This window comes from Oryx dammah, unplaced genomic scaffold, assembly GCF_014754425.2.
Source record: "Oryx dammah isolate SB20612 unplaced genomic scaffold, SCBI_Odam_1.1 HiC_scaffold_10, whole genome shotgun sequence".
Classification (NCBI taxonomy): Eukaryota; Metazoa; Chordata; class Mammalia; order Artiodactyla; family Bovidae; genus Oryx; species Oryx dammah.
The window spans coordinates 11,943,314-11,957,773 of record NW_024070194.1 but is presented as its reverse complement, the minus strand read 5'-3'; the positions used below and the strand labels follow the sequence as shown (position 1 = coordinate 11,957,773).

General features: G+C 46.3%; 1 protein-coding gene across 1 annotated transcript in view; it reads right to left on the bottom strand.

Moving 5' to 3' along the window:
- LOC120869435 (receptor-type tyrosine-protein phosphatase T-like) overlaps positions 1-14,460 on the bottom strand; it is a 310,761-nt gene that overhangs the window by 252,732 nt on the left and 43,569 nt on the right. Inside the window, exon 5 of the mRNA XM_040248752.1 lies at positions 12,824-12,998. Within this exon, the coding sequence (XP_040104686.1) occupies positions 12,824-12,998 (175 nt within the window). The remainder of the gene's footprint in view (positions 1-12,823; positions 12,999-14,460) is intronic.

The following is a 14,460-nucleotide window of genomic DNA, read 5'->3' as shown; positions in this document are numbered from 1 at the left end:
GAAAGACCAAGTTCACACTCAGCAAATTTCAGGGCATGGGTCATGGCCTGGAGGTAAGTCCTACAGTTTGTTTTATCTCTGCTTATTGTGGAAGTCAAAGAATAAAACCAGCACAGCCTAGGATTCAGCAGAGACAAGGGAAGATTCTAGAAGAGTCATCCTTGCCCCTAGGCCTGCAAACTGCCTCAGTCACTTAATGGACTGCATCAGCCTAGCGAGGGAGGAAGAAACGTGAAGGGCAAAAGAGGTAGTCAGCTCAGTGCCCCGGAAAGAAAAGCCACAGGGATGAGTCCAGGTATGCCTGGGGCAGCAATGCCCAGAGAGAAGAGATGGTTTTCTGAGGAGTCAGCCCTGACGGCACTGGGCAGAAAGAACCAGCTACTTTCCCTTGCTGTGAGGCCAGACTCGGAGAACCCCCTTCTGGTCACTGTTGGGCTCCCATGAAATGCAGAGTGAAAGCAGGAACTAATGGTCCCCATGCTGGTCCTATCTGTCCACCCTACGTGTGGACATCTGAGAATGAGTTCTCGAGGCCACCGGACAGGAAGGCCCAGGGTAATGGAGAGCATCTCCCCCGGCAGGAGCTAGACTAGCCGTGGTTGGTTCAGATACTGCTCATTCATGTCTCAGCTCAGTGAGGTCATGGGGTCGGCAGGGGTGGTGCTGGGCTCCACACAGCGTTCAGGGACCCAGCTCCTGTCTGGAGACGCTGCCTGGCCCAGTGTGTGATCTCCAATGTCACAACAGGAGAGGGAAAGACAGGGTCACACATGGGGGAGTTTCTGTAGGTCTGGCCTGGAAGGGGTGTGCATCGCTTTGACACATAGCCCTCTGCCCCAACTAGAGGCAGGAATCTAGGATGTGTACCCTTCCTGCTCCCCGAGATGGAAAAAATAAATAGTACAGAGAACAAGTCACATGGCCACAGGAGCTTGAACTTCCCCAGCTAGCTCTGCGATTGTCACACTCGATTTCACAGAACCTCAGAAAATGTAAGGCAACTAGACCATTTGTTCCATTTTACAGATGGAGAAACTGAGGCTGAGTCACAGGCAGTTTAATCCGGAAATAAAAACTAGGTAGAGTGAGGAGTCAGCCCCAGCCCCACCTGCCTCTGAAGGGCAGCCTCACTACCTATCCTTAGGAAAACTATTTTCAACCGTCTGCTTACAAAGTCACAGCAAATGCCAGTCCGGTCTCACGGTGGGTCCAGCAGGTTCCAACTCAAGTGTGTGAGAGATTAGAACAAGCCGCAGAGCACATTCTGCTGCTGATGAACTCAAACAGGAGGCTTTCCCTCACTGAGAGCAGACAATCAGCCACTCTGCCAAAAATCATCTGCTCCATCCCACCAGGCTGAGCTCCATCGGAGAGGAAGAACTCCATTTACTGAGCTGTAAGCCAGTCACATCTGCCTCTGGACACGCATCTAAAGCAACAGGCCTGCTACTCTGACTAATAATGAAAAGCAGGAGCAAGCAATTTCATTGAAAAGAGGAGACTGAATCCTAGCCACATTCTCTACCAGGATCCAGGAAAGCATAAAAAATGGGGGACTGCTCGCACTTAAAAACAACAACAATAACCTTTCGAGAAGCAAAGAAATCCACCTTCCCAGGGGGTGGGGAAACTCAAATTTGACACTACTGCAGAAGCCTCAGGACTCTGCAGAGCTGCCTCCTTTGTTTTCCAGGCTATTTTAGGATGGCATTCTAGTGCTGGAGAGGGAATAAGTTTGAAACCCACCTGCAGAATATACATCCTCTTTTGACAAATAGGGAAGTTGAGGCCCAGGGAAATGGTCATTTGAATCTAACTAGCAACAAAATGTTGGCTCCATCCCTTCTAAGATAAATCTCACCTAAGCCCCGGCTCTGGGTTCCCCAGATCAGGATGGAGCCCCTCTTAGATGCGGCATGAACATGGAGCTTAAAAGAGGGGATACACGTGTACTTAAGGCTGATTCACTCTGCTCTGTGGACATGGCAGAAACTAACAACACTGTAAAGCAACTATATGCTAAGAAAAACTAATTTTAAAAAATTTAGAAATAAATTTAAAAATAAATAAAAACAATGCAATATGGGTATGAGAAACCCCAATGATTCCACCGGAAGCCCACTGTCTACCCCACCCCACCCCTACTGCTACGATACTGCTTTGGGGCACCTGCCTCCTGCCATCTGCTCCATCACTGCTTTTTAAAACCAATTTAAAAAAAAAATTTTTTTTGTATTGGAGTATAGCCGATTAACAATGTTGGTGATGGTTTCAGGCAGACAGCAAAGGGCCTCAGCCGTACATACAGATGTATCCATTCTCCCTCAAACTCCCCTTCCACCCAGGCTGCTTTGCTTTTTAAATGTTTAAACACATTGCCACAATTTCTTCATGAGGATCATTTCTAAATGATTGGTGATGCTTGCTCTTAGAGTGCAAAGTGCTTTATTCCATCCCTTCTCATCCCACCCATCCCTGTTTGGGGGTCTCTGGGCTCTACCAGTAGGTAGACTACATTGGGTTGAAGAGGCGGCAACTGAGGAGGTCTGGGCACAATGACAGCTGCCACGGTCAGCTGGGCTGGCGTGGACTGTTCACCAGGACATCTGATCTCACTCACTAGGTCAGAACAAACCAGAAGTCAAATGTCAAAGCTTTTAGAGAGACTGACTGGGGCTCAGAGAAGCTAAATCACTCCACAGCTAATGTTATCAGCTCTCTTTTATTTCTCCCACATCTCATGCCCTGCTCTGGACAGAAGCCCACAGAACTGCAGATGAACCAAGAGTGTCAGAGATCCAGAAGTCTCCCCACGAGGAGGGCTTTGGGTCAGAGCTTCTCACCCTTGGCACAACTGGCCTTTGGAGCTGAGCAGGTCTTTGTTAGGGGTAAGGGGAGGAGGGTTGCCCTTGAACATCACAGAACTTTAGGAACGTCTCTGGCCTCCCCCTACTGGATGCTGGGGCTCCCTTCCCAGGTGTGACAATTAAAAAGGCCCCCAACATCGCTGAGAGCCTCCTGGGAGATGAAATCACTCTCAGTTGAGAACCACTGGTCTAGGCAGAGTCTGTAACATTTCAGAGGCAAATTAGGCACCAGAGAGAGGACACAGGCAATGCTCTGGAGCATGCTGTCCAAATCTGGAGCCTGAGGTTTAACTGAGTCTGACTGAGCCTGAAACTTAGGGCCTCAGAAACAATATTCCATGTATATTTGCCACAGAATAGAACATAACGGAAAATCAGCATGACGAGGTTTAGGAAGAAAGTCTTAATTACAACAGGACTAAGACAGACCTTGGGCTCTGAGACGCTCAGTAGGCTGAGTGAACAGGCTTCAGCATCCTCATCTGAAACATGGGAACAGGTGAGGATTCAACAGAATCTCACGTGAGGGGATTCTGGCATGGCGAGTCTATACAGGGCGGTGTCTGGCATGCAATAAACAGTCTACAAATGTTACCTTACTGCAGACTTGCAGCTCATTCCGTACCCTGGATAAGTCTTCCATTGGAACACAGGAGGGTAACGTTCCAAGTGAACGAGGGTTTAACGCAGTTGATGTTTGATTTGATTTCCAAATGCGTTAAAAGTGTTAATGCGACCCAGGAGTATGCAGCTGATGAAGTCGTCAAAATAATTCAAGGAAACCAGTACTTGTCAGGTTTTATTTATCCACACTGATGCTTTTTTTAAAAATAAGCTGGTCTTTGTGCCCATATAGAATACAGTCTACATAGATATCTCCCAGTTTGCCTCCCCCAACATGCACATATGTTCAAGTTAAGTTTCCCACTTTCCTCCCATCTGTCATTTTTTTTTTTCCTCCTCTGGAAAGCTAACAGTGACATCATCTAAAAGTGAGGAAGTCAGGAGCTAAGACTGGGCAGCTGGCAAATGGGGAGGATGAAGACTGATGAAGATAAATAAACACATGGACAGTTAGTTCACAAAGAATGAATATGCCCAAGAAAGTGAAAGTGTCAGTCACTCAGTCAGGTCCAGCTCTTTACGACCCCATGAACTGTCGCCTGCCAGCTTCCTCTGCCCATGGGATTCTCCAGGCTAGAATACTGGAGTGAGTAGCCATTTCCTTCTCTGGGGGATCTTCCTGGTCCAGGGATCAAACCTGCATCACCTGCATTGGCAGGCAGATTATCTATCACTGAGCCACCAGAGAAGCCCGAACATATCCATGACCCTTCCCCAAATCCAAAGAAGCTGCACCATTATTCCATGTTATAACTCAGCAGTCATGGGATGAGGCTCCGAATTCACATAGCAAACACATGCCAGAACCCAGATCTGAACCCAAGACCTACATGATTTACAATCCATGAGTGCTTGCCGAGAGCAGCATGTTATTAAAAAGCACGAGGCAGTCCATTAACTGAAGTTATGACTAAGAAAGAAAAAATAAGAGCATCAGGATATTTTTTTAGAAGGAAGACAGCAGAGAGGATGAAGATGCTGAGGTTTCTTGAAATAGCATCTTCCAGGAAAGCCAACGTTAGACATGGGGTAGAGGGAGGAAGCAGGTAAGTGTGAAGTGGTAAGGTGTTGCCCTTGTAGACACAGTGTAAAGCAGGTATACACCAGGAGGCAGGACTCAGGAGGAACACAGAGGGCTCACTCATCTCAAAGCAAGCCTTCCCTTGACAGCCATTAAGGAAGGCCCAGAAGCTTCTAAAATGACCATCATCAGGGCCCCATGATAGACTGGCTAAGGAGCAAGATGCTGGCAGGTCAACAGAGACCTGGGCAGGACAAAGGGAAGTCATAGGAGGGACAGAGGGAATTAGAAAGCTTACAGCTTCCGTAACTAGGCAGAAAAAGAATAAGGGCAAAAAGCAATTAAAGTAAAAGATGATATATACGCATGGGGCCAAGGTGCTTTATGACCCCATGGACTAGAGCCCGCCAGGCTCCTCTGTCCATGGAATTTTCAAGGCAAGAATACTGGAGTGGGTTGCCATTTCCTCCTCCCGGGAACCTTCCCAATCCAGGGATCAAACCCACATCTCTTATGTCCCCTGCAATGGCAGGAGGGTTCTGACCAGTAGCGCAGCCTGGGGATATGTACAGCTGATTCTCTGTGTTGTATAGTAGGAAATAATACAAAATTGTAAAGCAATTATATTCCAGTAATAAAATGAAATAAAATAAAGAAGCGTTCATAAAGGATATAGAACTTGCTCAGAGGTAGGAGGAAAATCTACCATTTGAAGAATACTGAGAACCTTGGGACAAGAAGAACACTAAGGAATCTTCCGTGCCACTGCCCCTTGTGAAGAAAGGGTCTGAGAACTCCCTGTCGGATACAGCAAATGTCTGACCGTCTTCTACTAGGTGCCAGGGATCCAAGGAAGCAAGACCTACAGAGCTTCTCCTTTCCAGACCACGTGTAACACACAGATGTGAATGACTACTGTGCACAGTGGTAAAAGCTGGGTAGAAAACCACAGCCTAGGGTACTGGTACAGAGTCACAAGAGGGAGTGTGGTCAGGGGAGTCTCTCTGGGGGAGATGATAGGTGAGCAGACACCGCAGCAGACAAAACAAATGAGCTTCAGGGAACCATCAGGAAGAAAAGCATTTCACTCCAAGAGAGGGACACAAGTGCAGAGGCCCTGAGGTCAGACTTGCTTTCCTGGAGTTCAAGGAAGAGGAAATTGACAGGTGTGGCCAGAGAATAGGATGAAAGGAAAAATACAGGGCTGGGAGGCTAGGAATCAGAGACGGAGACGGGGTCAGAACTAGACTGTGTTAAGAAGCTTGGATTTTATTCTGAGGGTAAGAGACGAGCTAGTGCAGGGTTTTAGGAAATGATGTGCCAAGATTTAACTTGTTTTCAAACTGTCACTGAGGCTGCACAGAGAGCAGACCTCAGCAGTGCAGAAGTGGAACAGGGAGGAGGCTGGCAGACTCATCCAATTGCAAAGAAAGGGCTTAGTCTCAAGAGGTGATAACAAACTGTGACCCAGGAGCCAAACCCTGCTCTGTGCCTGTTTTTTTTTTTTTAATAAAGTTTTATTGTCACACAGCCTCACTCATTCATGCCATCTTTTCTAGGGCTGCTTTTGCTACAACAGCAGAGTCGAGTAGTTAAAACAGAGCCTGGGTGGCCCATAAAGATGAAAACGTTGACAACCATGCCCTGTGTAGGAAAGGTTTGCCACCTCCTGGTCTAGGGTGTGGACAGGTGAGATGGTAGGGGCGGTGGGCCTCCAGGCAGGCTTAAGCAGTGGAGTTTACAGGGTAGAGGCCAGATTCCAGCCCTGGCTCTCTGAACACTGCACCATACAGCTCCCAGCTCCCCTCTGCCTCTGAAGACTGGCAGAGAACAGATATGGATGCTCGGGGTCTGATTAGGAAGGCAACTTTGCTCCAGTGCTGTCCAAGCTGAATGCTCAGAGTGGTTGCTGTCTTTGTTTCTTCTCTGGGTGTGCAGTGGTCCTCCTGGGCTGCTCTCACTGACGGGACAGGAGCCAGCAGCCTTGGTCACCTCGGAACTGCATTAGCTGTTCTACCCTCTGTATATATTTTCTCAGCTCACACCTGATTACAGGGTCTATCATATTGGATTTTCTAAGAAATGTGGTATAGAAGAAAGAACAGGATCTATTTGGCACAGGCAGGCATGTGCTGGAATCCCAACTCTGCCACATATAACCTGTGTGACCTTGGGAGGATTGCCTAACCTCTCTGATCCTCCATGCCCTCATCTGTAAAAGGGGGATGCTATAGCACACGTATCGTATGGCTACTTATAGGCTTAGTAAGATAGTATACTAGGCGCCTGACACAACTAGAAAGCCATCCGTTGTAAGTCTGCATGATTCTTCCTACTAGACCGTGATCTTATCACACTACTTGACCCCCAACCCCCATAAACTCTTAACAATAAGGACAAGTCAACTATTCTAGTCAAGTAATCTTTAAACCACAGGCTATAAACTCAAAGACCTACAGGAGAAAGCCTAGTGAGGTGAGCAAAGTGGGCCAAATCAGGGCAGGGGTGAACTGTGGAGCGTCCGAGAACAGAGCAGCCATACCAGCCCACTGCTGCCGTCCTAAAATGCAGGCTCAGTGTGGCCAAACAGACGCAACTTCAAGAAGAATTTAAGGATCAGAGCAAAACGTTAAAAGAAAAAAAAGACAATGCAACCTAAGTAAAGCATCTCTGCAACCAACTTGGACCAGTGGGCTGCGTTTGATGACCCCAATCCCATTCCCCAATGTCGTTCCAGAGAAAAGAGACCTTAAGGTGATTAAGTTTAAATTCCATAGTACAAGAAGCAGAACAAGGAAAAGTAGCCAGTGTATTGGTATTTGATCAATATCTCCTTGAATACAGTAAAATATGATTATCGATAATTACAGATCTAACTATTGTTGTTGTTCAGTTGCCAAGTCATGCCCGACTCTTTGCAACCCCACGGACTGCAGCACATCAGGTTTCCCTGTCCTTCACTATCTCCCAGAGTTTACTCAAATTCATGTCCATAGAGTCCATGACGCTATTTAACCATCTGACCCTCTGCCACCTCTTCTCCTTTTGCCTTCAAATTTTCCCAGCATCAGGGTCCAAAGAAGGAGGGAATGGCAAACCACTCCCATATTCTTGCTGCAAGAACCCAGGAACATGAACAGTATGAAAAAGCGGAGATATGACTGGGTGGGTGTCTATTTTGTACTAAGAGCTATACCTATATTTTCTCCCTCTAATAAGGATCCAACTAGCTATATCTGTCCCCATTGAACAGATGAGGAACCTGAGGATTGAAGCAAATATGTAATTTTCCTGAAGACACAGAGAGCTGGTGCCAGGTTTGAGATTGAAACTGGGATGTTGACATCCATACACAAAATCTATACTCTTGATCCTGCCCAGCTGCCTTGATAGAAAGTCACAAGGGACTTAAATTCGAACATCTGACTCTCAGCACCAGCATCGGAGTTCTTCGAGGAACTAATCTGTATATTGATAAGAAGTTCCGAAACGATGGTAGGTTGTTAAACGGAGTTAGAAGACAAATTTTAAAAAGCCACCACCAACAAAATTTTTATGAGTTAGAAAGTTGTCATCAAGACCACATCTGCATATTTGAAGAAACTTCAGCCCTTGGGATAAGCTAAAACACCCTGAAATCAAAGGCTTTAGGAAACCCAGAAACAGATAGCAAATTAGTGCATTTATGAGCAGTGGTCTGGAACAGGTAGGTTGAGGGGCCAGACTGTCAATTGAGTGAAACCTCAATTAAAGAGTAATCTAATGTATACCCAGGCACATTATCACAACTCAATAAACAGCTCTTCGGAATGAAGTAATTCCAATTTGCTTGCATTTTGATCTCTGTGTTGCCCTGAAAATTTTGCATTACCTACATTCAAATGAGGTGGTGTTTTCTGAAATGCCGATGCTCACAGTCCCAGGACAGTACACGAGCCACAAGCCAGCCATAAATACCCCTGCCTAGGGAGAGACAGAGACAGAAATGGAGAAAGAGGTCTCCGCCCTCCACAGCTTGGCCCAGCACAAGCACCTGCCGCAGACAGCATTAGAGGGACCTCAGGCTCCTGGCACCCTTGGGAGCTGAGGGGTCCTGTGACCTCCCAACCCCTGCATGGCCTGAGTTCCAAATGAGTGATGCCAGGCAGAGGGGGCCCATGAGGTCAGGAGGCCAAGCACAGCAGGACCAGAAACTTTTCTTTTGTTCCAGATCCCTGGCTCACTGATGGTGGACAGAGGAGGAATCTGGGGAGACTGATGTAGTGGGAACTCCAGGACCCAAATGTTCCCAAGCCTACATGTTGGACCACATTAAAAAAATAATAATGTAAAAAATGCTGGCTGTGCTGTGCAGTAGGTGGGATCTTATTTCCTGACCAGGGACTGCATCTGTGCCCCTGCAGGGGAAACACAGAGCCCTAACCACTGGACCACCAGGGAAACCCCATGACCCCCACTTTAATATTCCCTCCTGTATGCTCTGCACATGAGGGAAGCTCCAGTCCCCACTCTGCATAGGAAGCCTCAAAGGGTCTCTCCAGGGCCACAGATATGGGAACAAGATCGCGCCCTGGGACAAGTGTCCTGCCCCATCTACCTCAGTTCAGTTCAGTCCAGTCACTCAGTCGTGTCCTACCCTTTGTGACCCTATGGACTGTAGCACACGAGGCTTCCCTGTCCATCACCAACTCCCGGAGCTTGCTCAAACTCATGTCCATCGAGTCAGTGATGCCATCCAACCATCTCATCCTCTGTCAACCCCTTCTCCTTCTGCTTTCAATCTTTCCCAGCATCAGGGTCTTTCCCAATGAGTCAGTTCTTCCCATCAAGTGGCCAAAGTATTGGAGCTTCAGCATCAGTCCTTCCCACGAATATTCAGGGGTGATTTCCTTTAGGATGGACTGGTTGCATCTCCTTGCAGTCCCTTGGACTCTCAATCCCTTGGACTCTCAAGAGTCTTCTCCAGCACCACAGTTCAAAAGCATGAATTCTTTGGTGTTCAGCCTTCTTGATGGTCCAACTCTCACAACCATACATGACTACTGGAAGAACCAAAGCTTTGACTACACAGCTGTCTGTCAGCAAAGTGATGTCTCTGCTTTTTAATACACTGTCTAGGTTTGTCATAGCTTTTCTTCCAAGGAGCAATTTAATTTCATGGCTGCAGTCACCATCCACAGTGATTTGGGGGCTCACCATCCACAGTGAGCCTAAGAAAATAAAATCAGGGATCGAACTCAGGTCCCCTGCATTGGGAGTACACAGTCTTAGCCACTGGACCATAAGGGAAGTCGTGTGTGTGTGTGTGTGTAGGCAAGGGTTAAATCCATTTCTCCAGGAATCTGGCAGTTGGTATCCCACTCCAGAAAGGAAGGGAACAGCAGCAGTGTGATGCATGAGTTAAAAACTCAAGTTAGCAACAGGTCAAGGGACCCCTGCTATGAGCCCAGCCTGCTGTCTGGATGTTTTTGACACTGTTCAGGACATGATGCTACCAGATGCTGACAAGGCCACAAGCCTCAGGCCCTCCAGGTGAGACCTAAATAGCATGATCCAGCCCCTGGGCCAACCCCCACTCTGCCCCTAAGGACCTGTCTCTGTGTCTCAATCTGGCTGTGGATGCTCCTACAGCTGTAAAATGAGTTAAAATAAAACCAAGGTGCAGAGCCACAGTCAGGACTAAATAAGATCATGAATGTGAAGAGACTTTTGCATTAAAGGGGTCTAGTTTCTAGCTGACTCCCAAGTGAATGTAAAAAGAGAAGAAGTGCAACAGGGAACAAAAACAGGCCTTAAGAAAATGCGATATTCCATGAAGGATTTCAGTAAGGTGCAACCAAACAGGATCCATCACCAGGAGCGCAAACCCACCTTCACCCACCATGGAGGAGACTTCTGAAGGAGGGCACCCAGTGCACCCCTGAAAATGGAGTGGTGGGGGCTGCAGGGGAGGAGCAGAGCAGATCCATAGCTCCTGGAGTGTATCAGGGTACTACCCCCTCCAGGCTGAACTCAAGCCCAAGGAACACAGCCAGCAAAGGACAAACCCCAGCCCCAGGACACCCTGGCCACCCCTCCAAACAAAGGCCATGCTGCTTCACCATGGAAACCACATCCTCTGTCCAAGAGGCCCCTGGATTTGGCCCCACACCTCCTTCTTCACACCTGGGGACATAAGGAAAGATGAAATGGAGTGTTTTCTGACTCCATTTGTCTGCATGTGAACAGTTCAGAGCCCAACACTAGCCCCAGTAGTCTTTCATCCAATCCACTCATTACCAAGGCTGTGCCAGGCACGGCAAGGTGCTAGTGAGACCGGGACAACAGGAGAAAACACAGTCCATTCTCAGGATGGGGAGGGAGGCTTCCATTCTGTGTGGGATATCACCATACAACAGGTATTGTGAGCATCCAGAAAGCACAGCGCAGGAGTAACATATTCACTGACTATAGGAAAGACCTGCAAAGGCCACTTTGTCACACAGATCAACCTTATGGTCCAAAAAGTCAAGGAATGAGCCCAACAGGATCAAAATGATAGCTTCTTTGATATATTGGCACTCAGTGTAAACTATTTTAAAGACGATTGTTTTCCCTGTTAGTTGTTCTGTTCATAACCACTCAATTTGTTGATCTTCAACTTAAGTCTTCATAGAATTCCAATGAAGAAATGAATCCTGCTGAGGCCAATAACTCATTCGCTGATCCACCACTCAACAAATATTTTAAGGTCGAGTTGTATGAAATGACTGATCATGCAGGGCAAAGCCATGGAACAGTGGTGATCTCAGATGGCTTGGCACGCTCAGCACACATGCCAGGCACTCTGCTAAGCTCAGGGGGCTGACTGTGAACCATGAAACACATGGAAGAGGGCCCAAACTCCGCTGAGCTTATATCCTAAGGGGGGACACAAAACTGCCAAGTAAATGAAGAAAAATATAGAATTTGGAAATGTGAAGAGTGATAGAATGTGACTGTGAGAATGGCGGGGAGCTAGGAGCGGGTAATTCTCTCAGAGAAGATGGCATGTTAACAGTCAAGCTGAGATCTGATGAACGACAAATGCACAGCCATGTGAATATCCATCTGGAGTCAGGACAGCACGGAGAGAATCTCAGACGGCAGACTCACCCAGGAAAGGTAATCATTACACAGGCAGGCAAAGAGAGGTCAAGGTTCCACACCAACCCATCCTTTGACCAAGGGAACCAACTCGGGAGCCTTCTCAGGGGTTGAACAACACTTCTATCTTCAAACACACTAGGTATCATTCTGCAGCTAGCATTAAGATGAACAGCTTCACTATTTCATTCACTAAATTACGTTATATTAAAATTTTAACCGGTGAACATAATGCTGGAAAAATGAGAACATCCATACGCTGCTGTTTTCCAGTATAAGCTGTCAACCTTTTTTTTTTTTTCAAAAGCAATATTGCAGCACAAAGAAAAATCCATAAAGATGCTTATATTCTCTGGCCTAACAACTCTACCCCTAGGGAATTTATCCAAGGAAATAATCTGGTTTAGAATAAAAATACTCTCTTTGGAAGAACTCAATTGAGGTGTTAATTGTTGCATGCACAAAGGAAAGATAAAAACAAAAGCACCTGGAATTATCTAAATGATGACAGAGATTTTTAAAAATAGGGTGATTATGATGAACTTGATGAAACAGCACACAACCATTAACACTGTAACAAAGATTATAGAGTCTTTTAAAAATGAATGGAATATTCAGCTCCTTGAAAGAGCACAAAAGGGACAATGTACATATTTTCATAGAAAAACACATCAAAGATACCTCAAGGTGAACAAGAAAACTAGAAAAAAATTGATTCAAAGTCAGTGGGGTAGGGGTTATTTATTTCAAAAGTCCTTCTAAAATATTGTCACTATATCGAGTTTTCAATAAAATATCCCTTAGAAACAATTGTTTTCTTGATCACTGTAACAGAATGCCACCAAAGCACAAGGACATTGGATCACTCTAAATTTAAATGCAAAAAAAAAAAAAAAGCCAAATTTGGAGATGTCTTCCATGTTATCTATCCCATAAGCTTACATGTACAGATCTTACGTCTAAGACTCAACTTTGGATGACAGTGAAATATTGCATGATTTTATAGTAACTTTCTCTATTTTTTTTTGAAGTGGGTTGATGGGGAGAATTTAAAGCTGTTTCATTCTATGGAATGAGTGAAGGAACCACAGATAAGAAAACAGCAGTCTTAGCTCTTCCCACCATGCAAGCCTGGGGCCAAAGGATCCCTATGAGACCAACCAACCACCTGGGTGGCGGCACTCACCTTTCACAATCAGCTCAGCATAGTTGGACACACCGGAGCCACCGTCAGAGCGGATCACACAGCGATACTTGCTCACGCTCCGCTGGGTCGTGTCTGCCACACTGACCGTTGCCGAGAAACGCCTGTGGTTGACCACACGGGTAACCATGAGGGCCGTGTCTCTTCCATTCCATTGCTGCAGGACAGAGGAGAGGAGCGAGAAATCATGGTATCACACACTCCCAGTGTGGAGGCTCCACCCACCCCCACACCCCTGGGGCCCATGACTTTCCATAATGAGTCTCCACTGCTGATATCAGTAGGTGACATGATTCAAGAATAAACTTTGCTAGGGAGCTGATGCGAGAGGGCAGGTGCCTGCCCATAGGAAGAGACGGCACAGCCCCTTCTAAACACCTTGGCTCCTTGCTCATCTGCATATGGGGTTGGCACTTAGCCCTTTAAACTTCCTCCCATTTTTGTTCATCTCTTAAGCAAAACCCACAGGATATCCCCAAGAGCAGATTTAGGTAAGTCAGTGAAAACATAGCTGGCGTGCTGGTACCCCACCCACAGTTTCTGAGTGCCCCCTACATGGACCAATCTGTCCCCCAGGTACAGTGTGGATGGGGGCTTTTCAACACCTCTCCTCCTTGGCATATGCTTCTTCCACTGCCTGAAGCCTCCTGTCTGCCTGGAGATACTCTCGCTGCCTTTAAGCCCAGGTGCAGCTCATCAGCATCTCCAGTAAGTGCCCTTGACTGTCATATCACCTTCTCGAAAGCTCCTCACTCTCCTATGTATGGTACAAACTTGCCATGCAATTTCTCTAACAAGTGTTTCCCTCAATAGACTGTCAGCTGCCCAAGGGCAGGACTTCACTCTTTTCATCTCCAGCACCATGCCCTGATGCCTCTTGACTTGATAAACATTTCTAGAATCAACATTTTTAATAAAACATTTTTGTCTTTACCATCCTGAATCTTAGATGTGATATTCTGGGTTTGAAAAAGTCCTTGTTTCACAGTAGCAAGTTACAATAACTGATAGGAAAACAAGTGCAAGTGAATACCATTTGTGCAAATTCAGGCAGGCAAGTTCATTTTTCTGGCCTTCAGCTCATTTAAACCATGGATCTGATACTGGGGCTTGCTTTATGGAGTTATCGTGACAAATAAATGAGAAGGCATGGAAAACATTTAACCAGAAGCATATTTTGGTGTCAGTGGAGCTCTCTAAATCAAGGGCCCCCAACCTCTGGGATCTAACACCTGATGATCTGAAATGAAACTGATCTAATAATAGAAATAAAGTGCACAATAAATGTAATGTGCTTGAATCATCCTGAAACCATACCCCCAGCACCAAGGTCTGTGGAAAAAATTGCTTTTCACAAAACCAGTTGTTGGTGCCTAAAAGCTGGGGAATCGCTACTCTAAATTAACCATGAAATTAGAGGTGAAGTGGGGTAAAGTGGATAACAGCTCTTCAAAGATGTCTATGTTCTAATCCTTAGAGCCTGTGGATACATCACTTTACATAGTAAAAGGGACTCTGAAGATGTGATTACGGATGTTGAGATGGAGAGAGATTCTGAATCAAATGAAAGGACTTATATGCAGAAGAGGAAGGCTGGATGGTCAAAGTCAGAGAAAGAG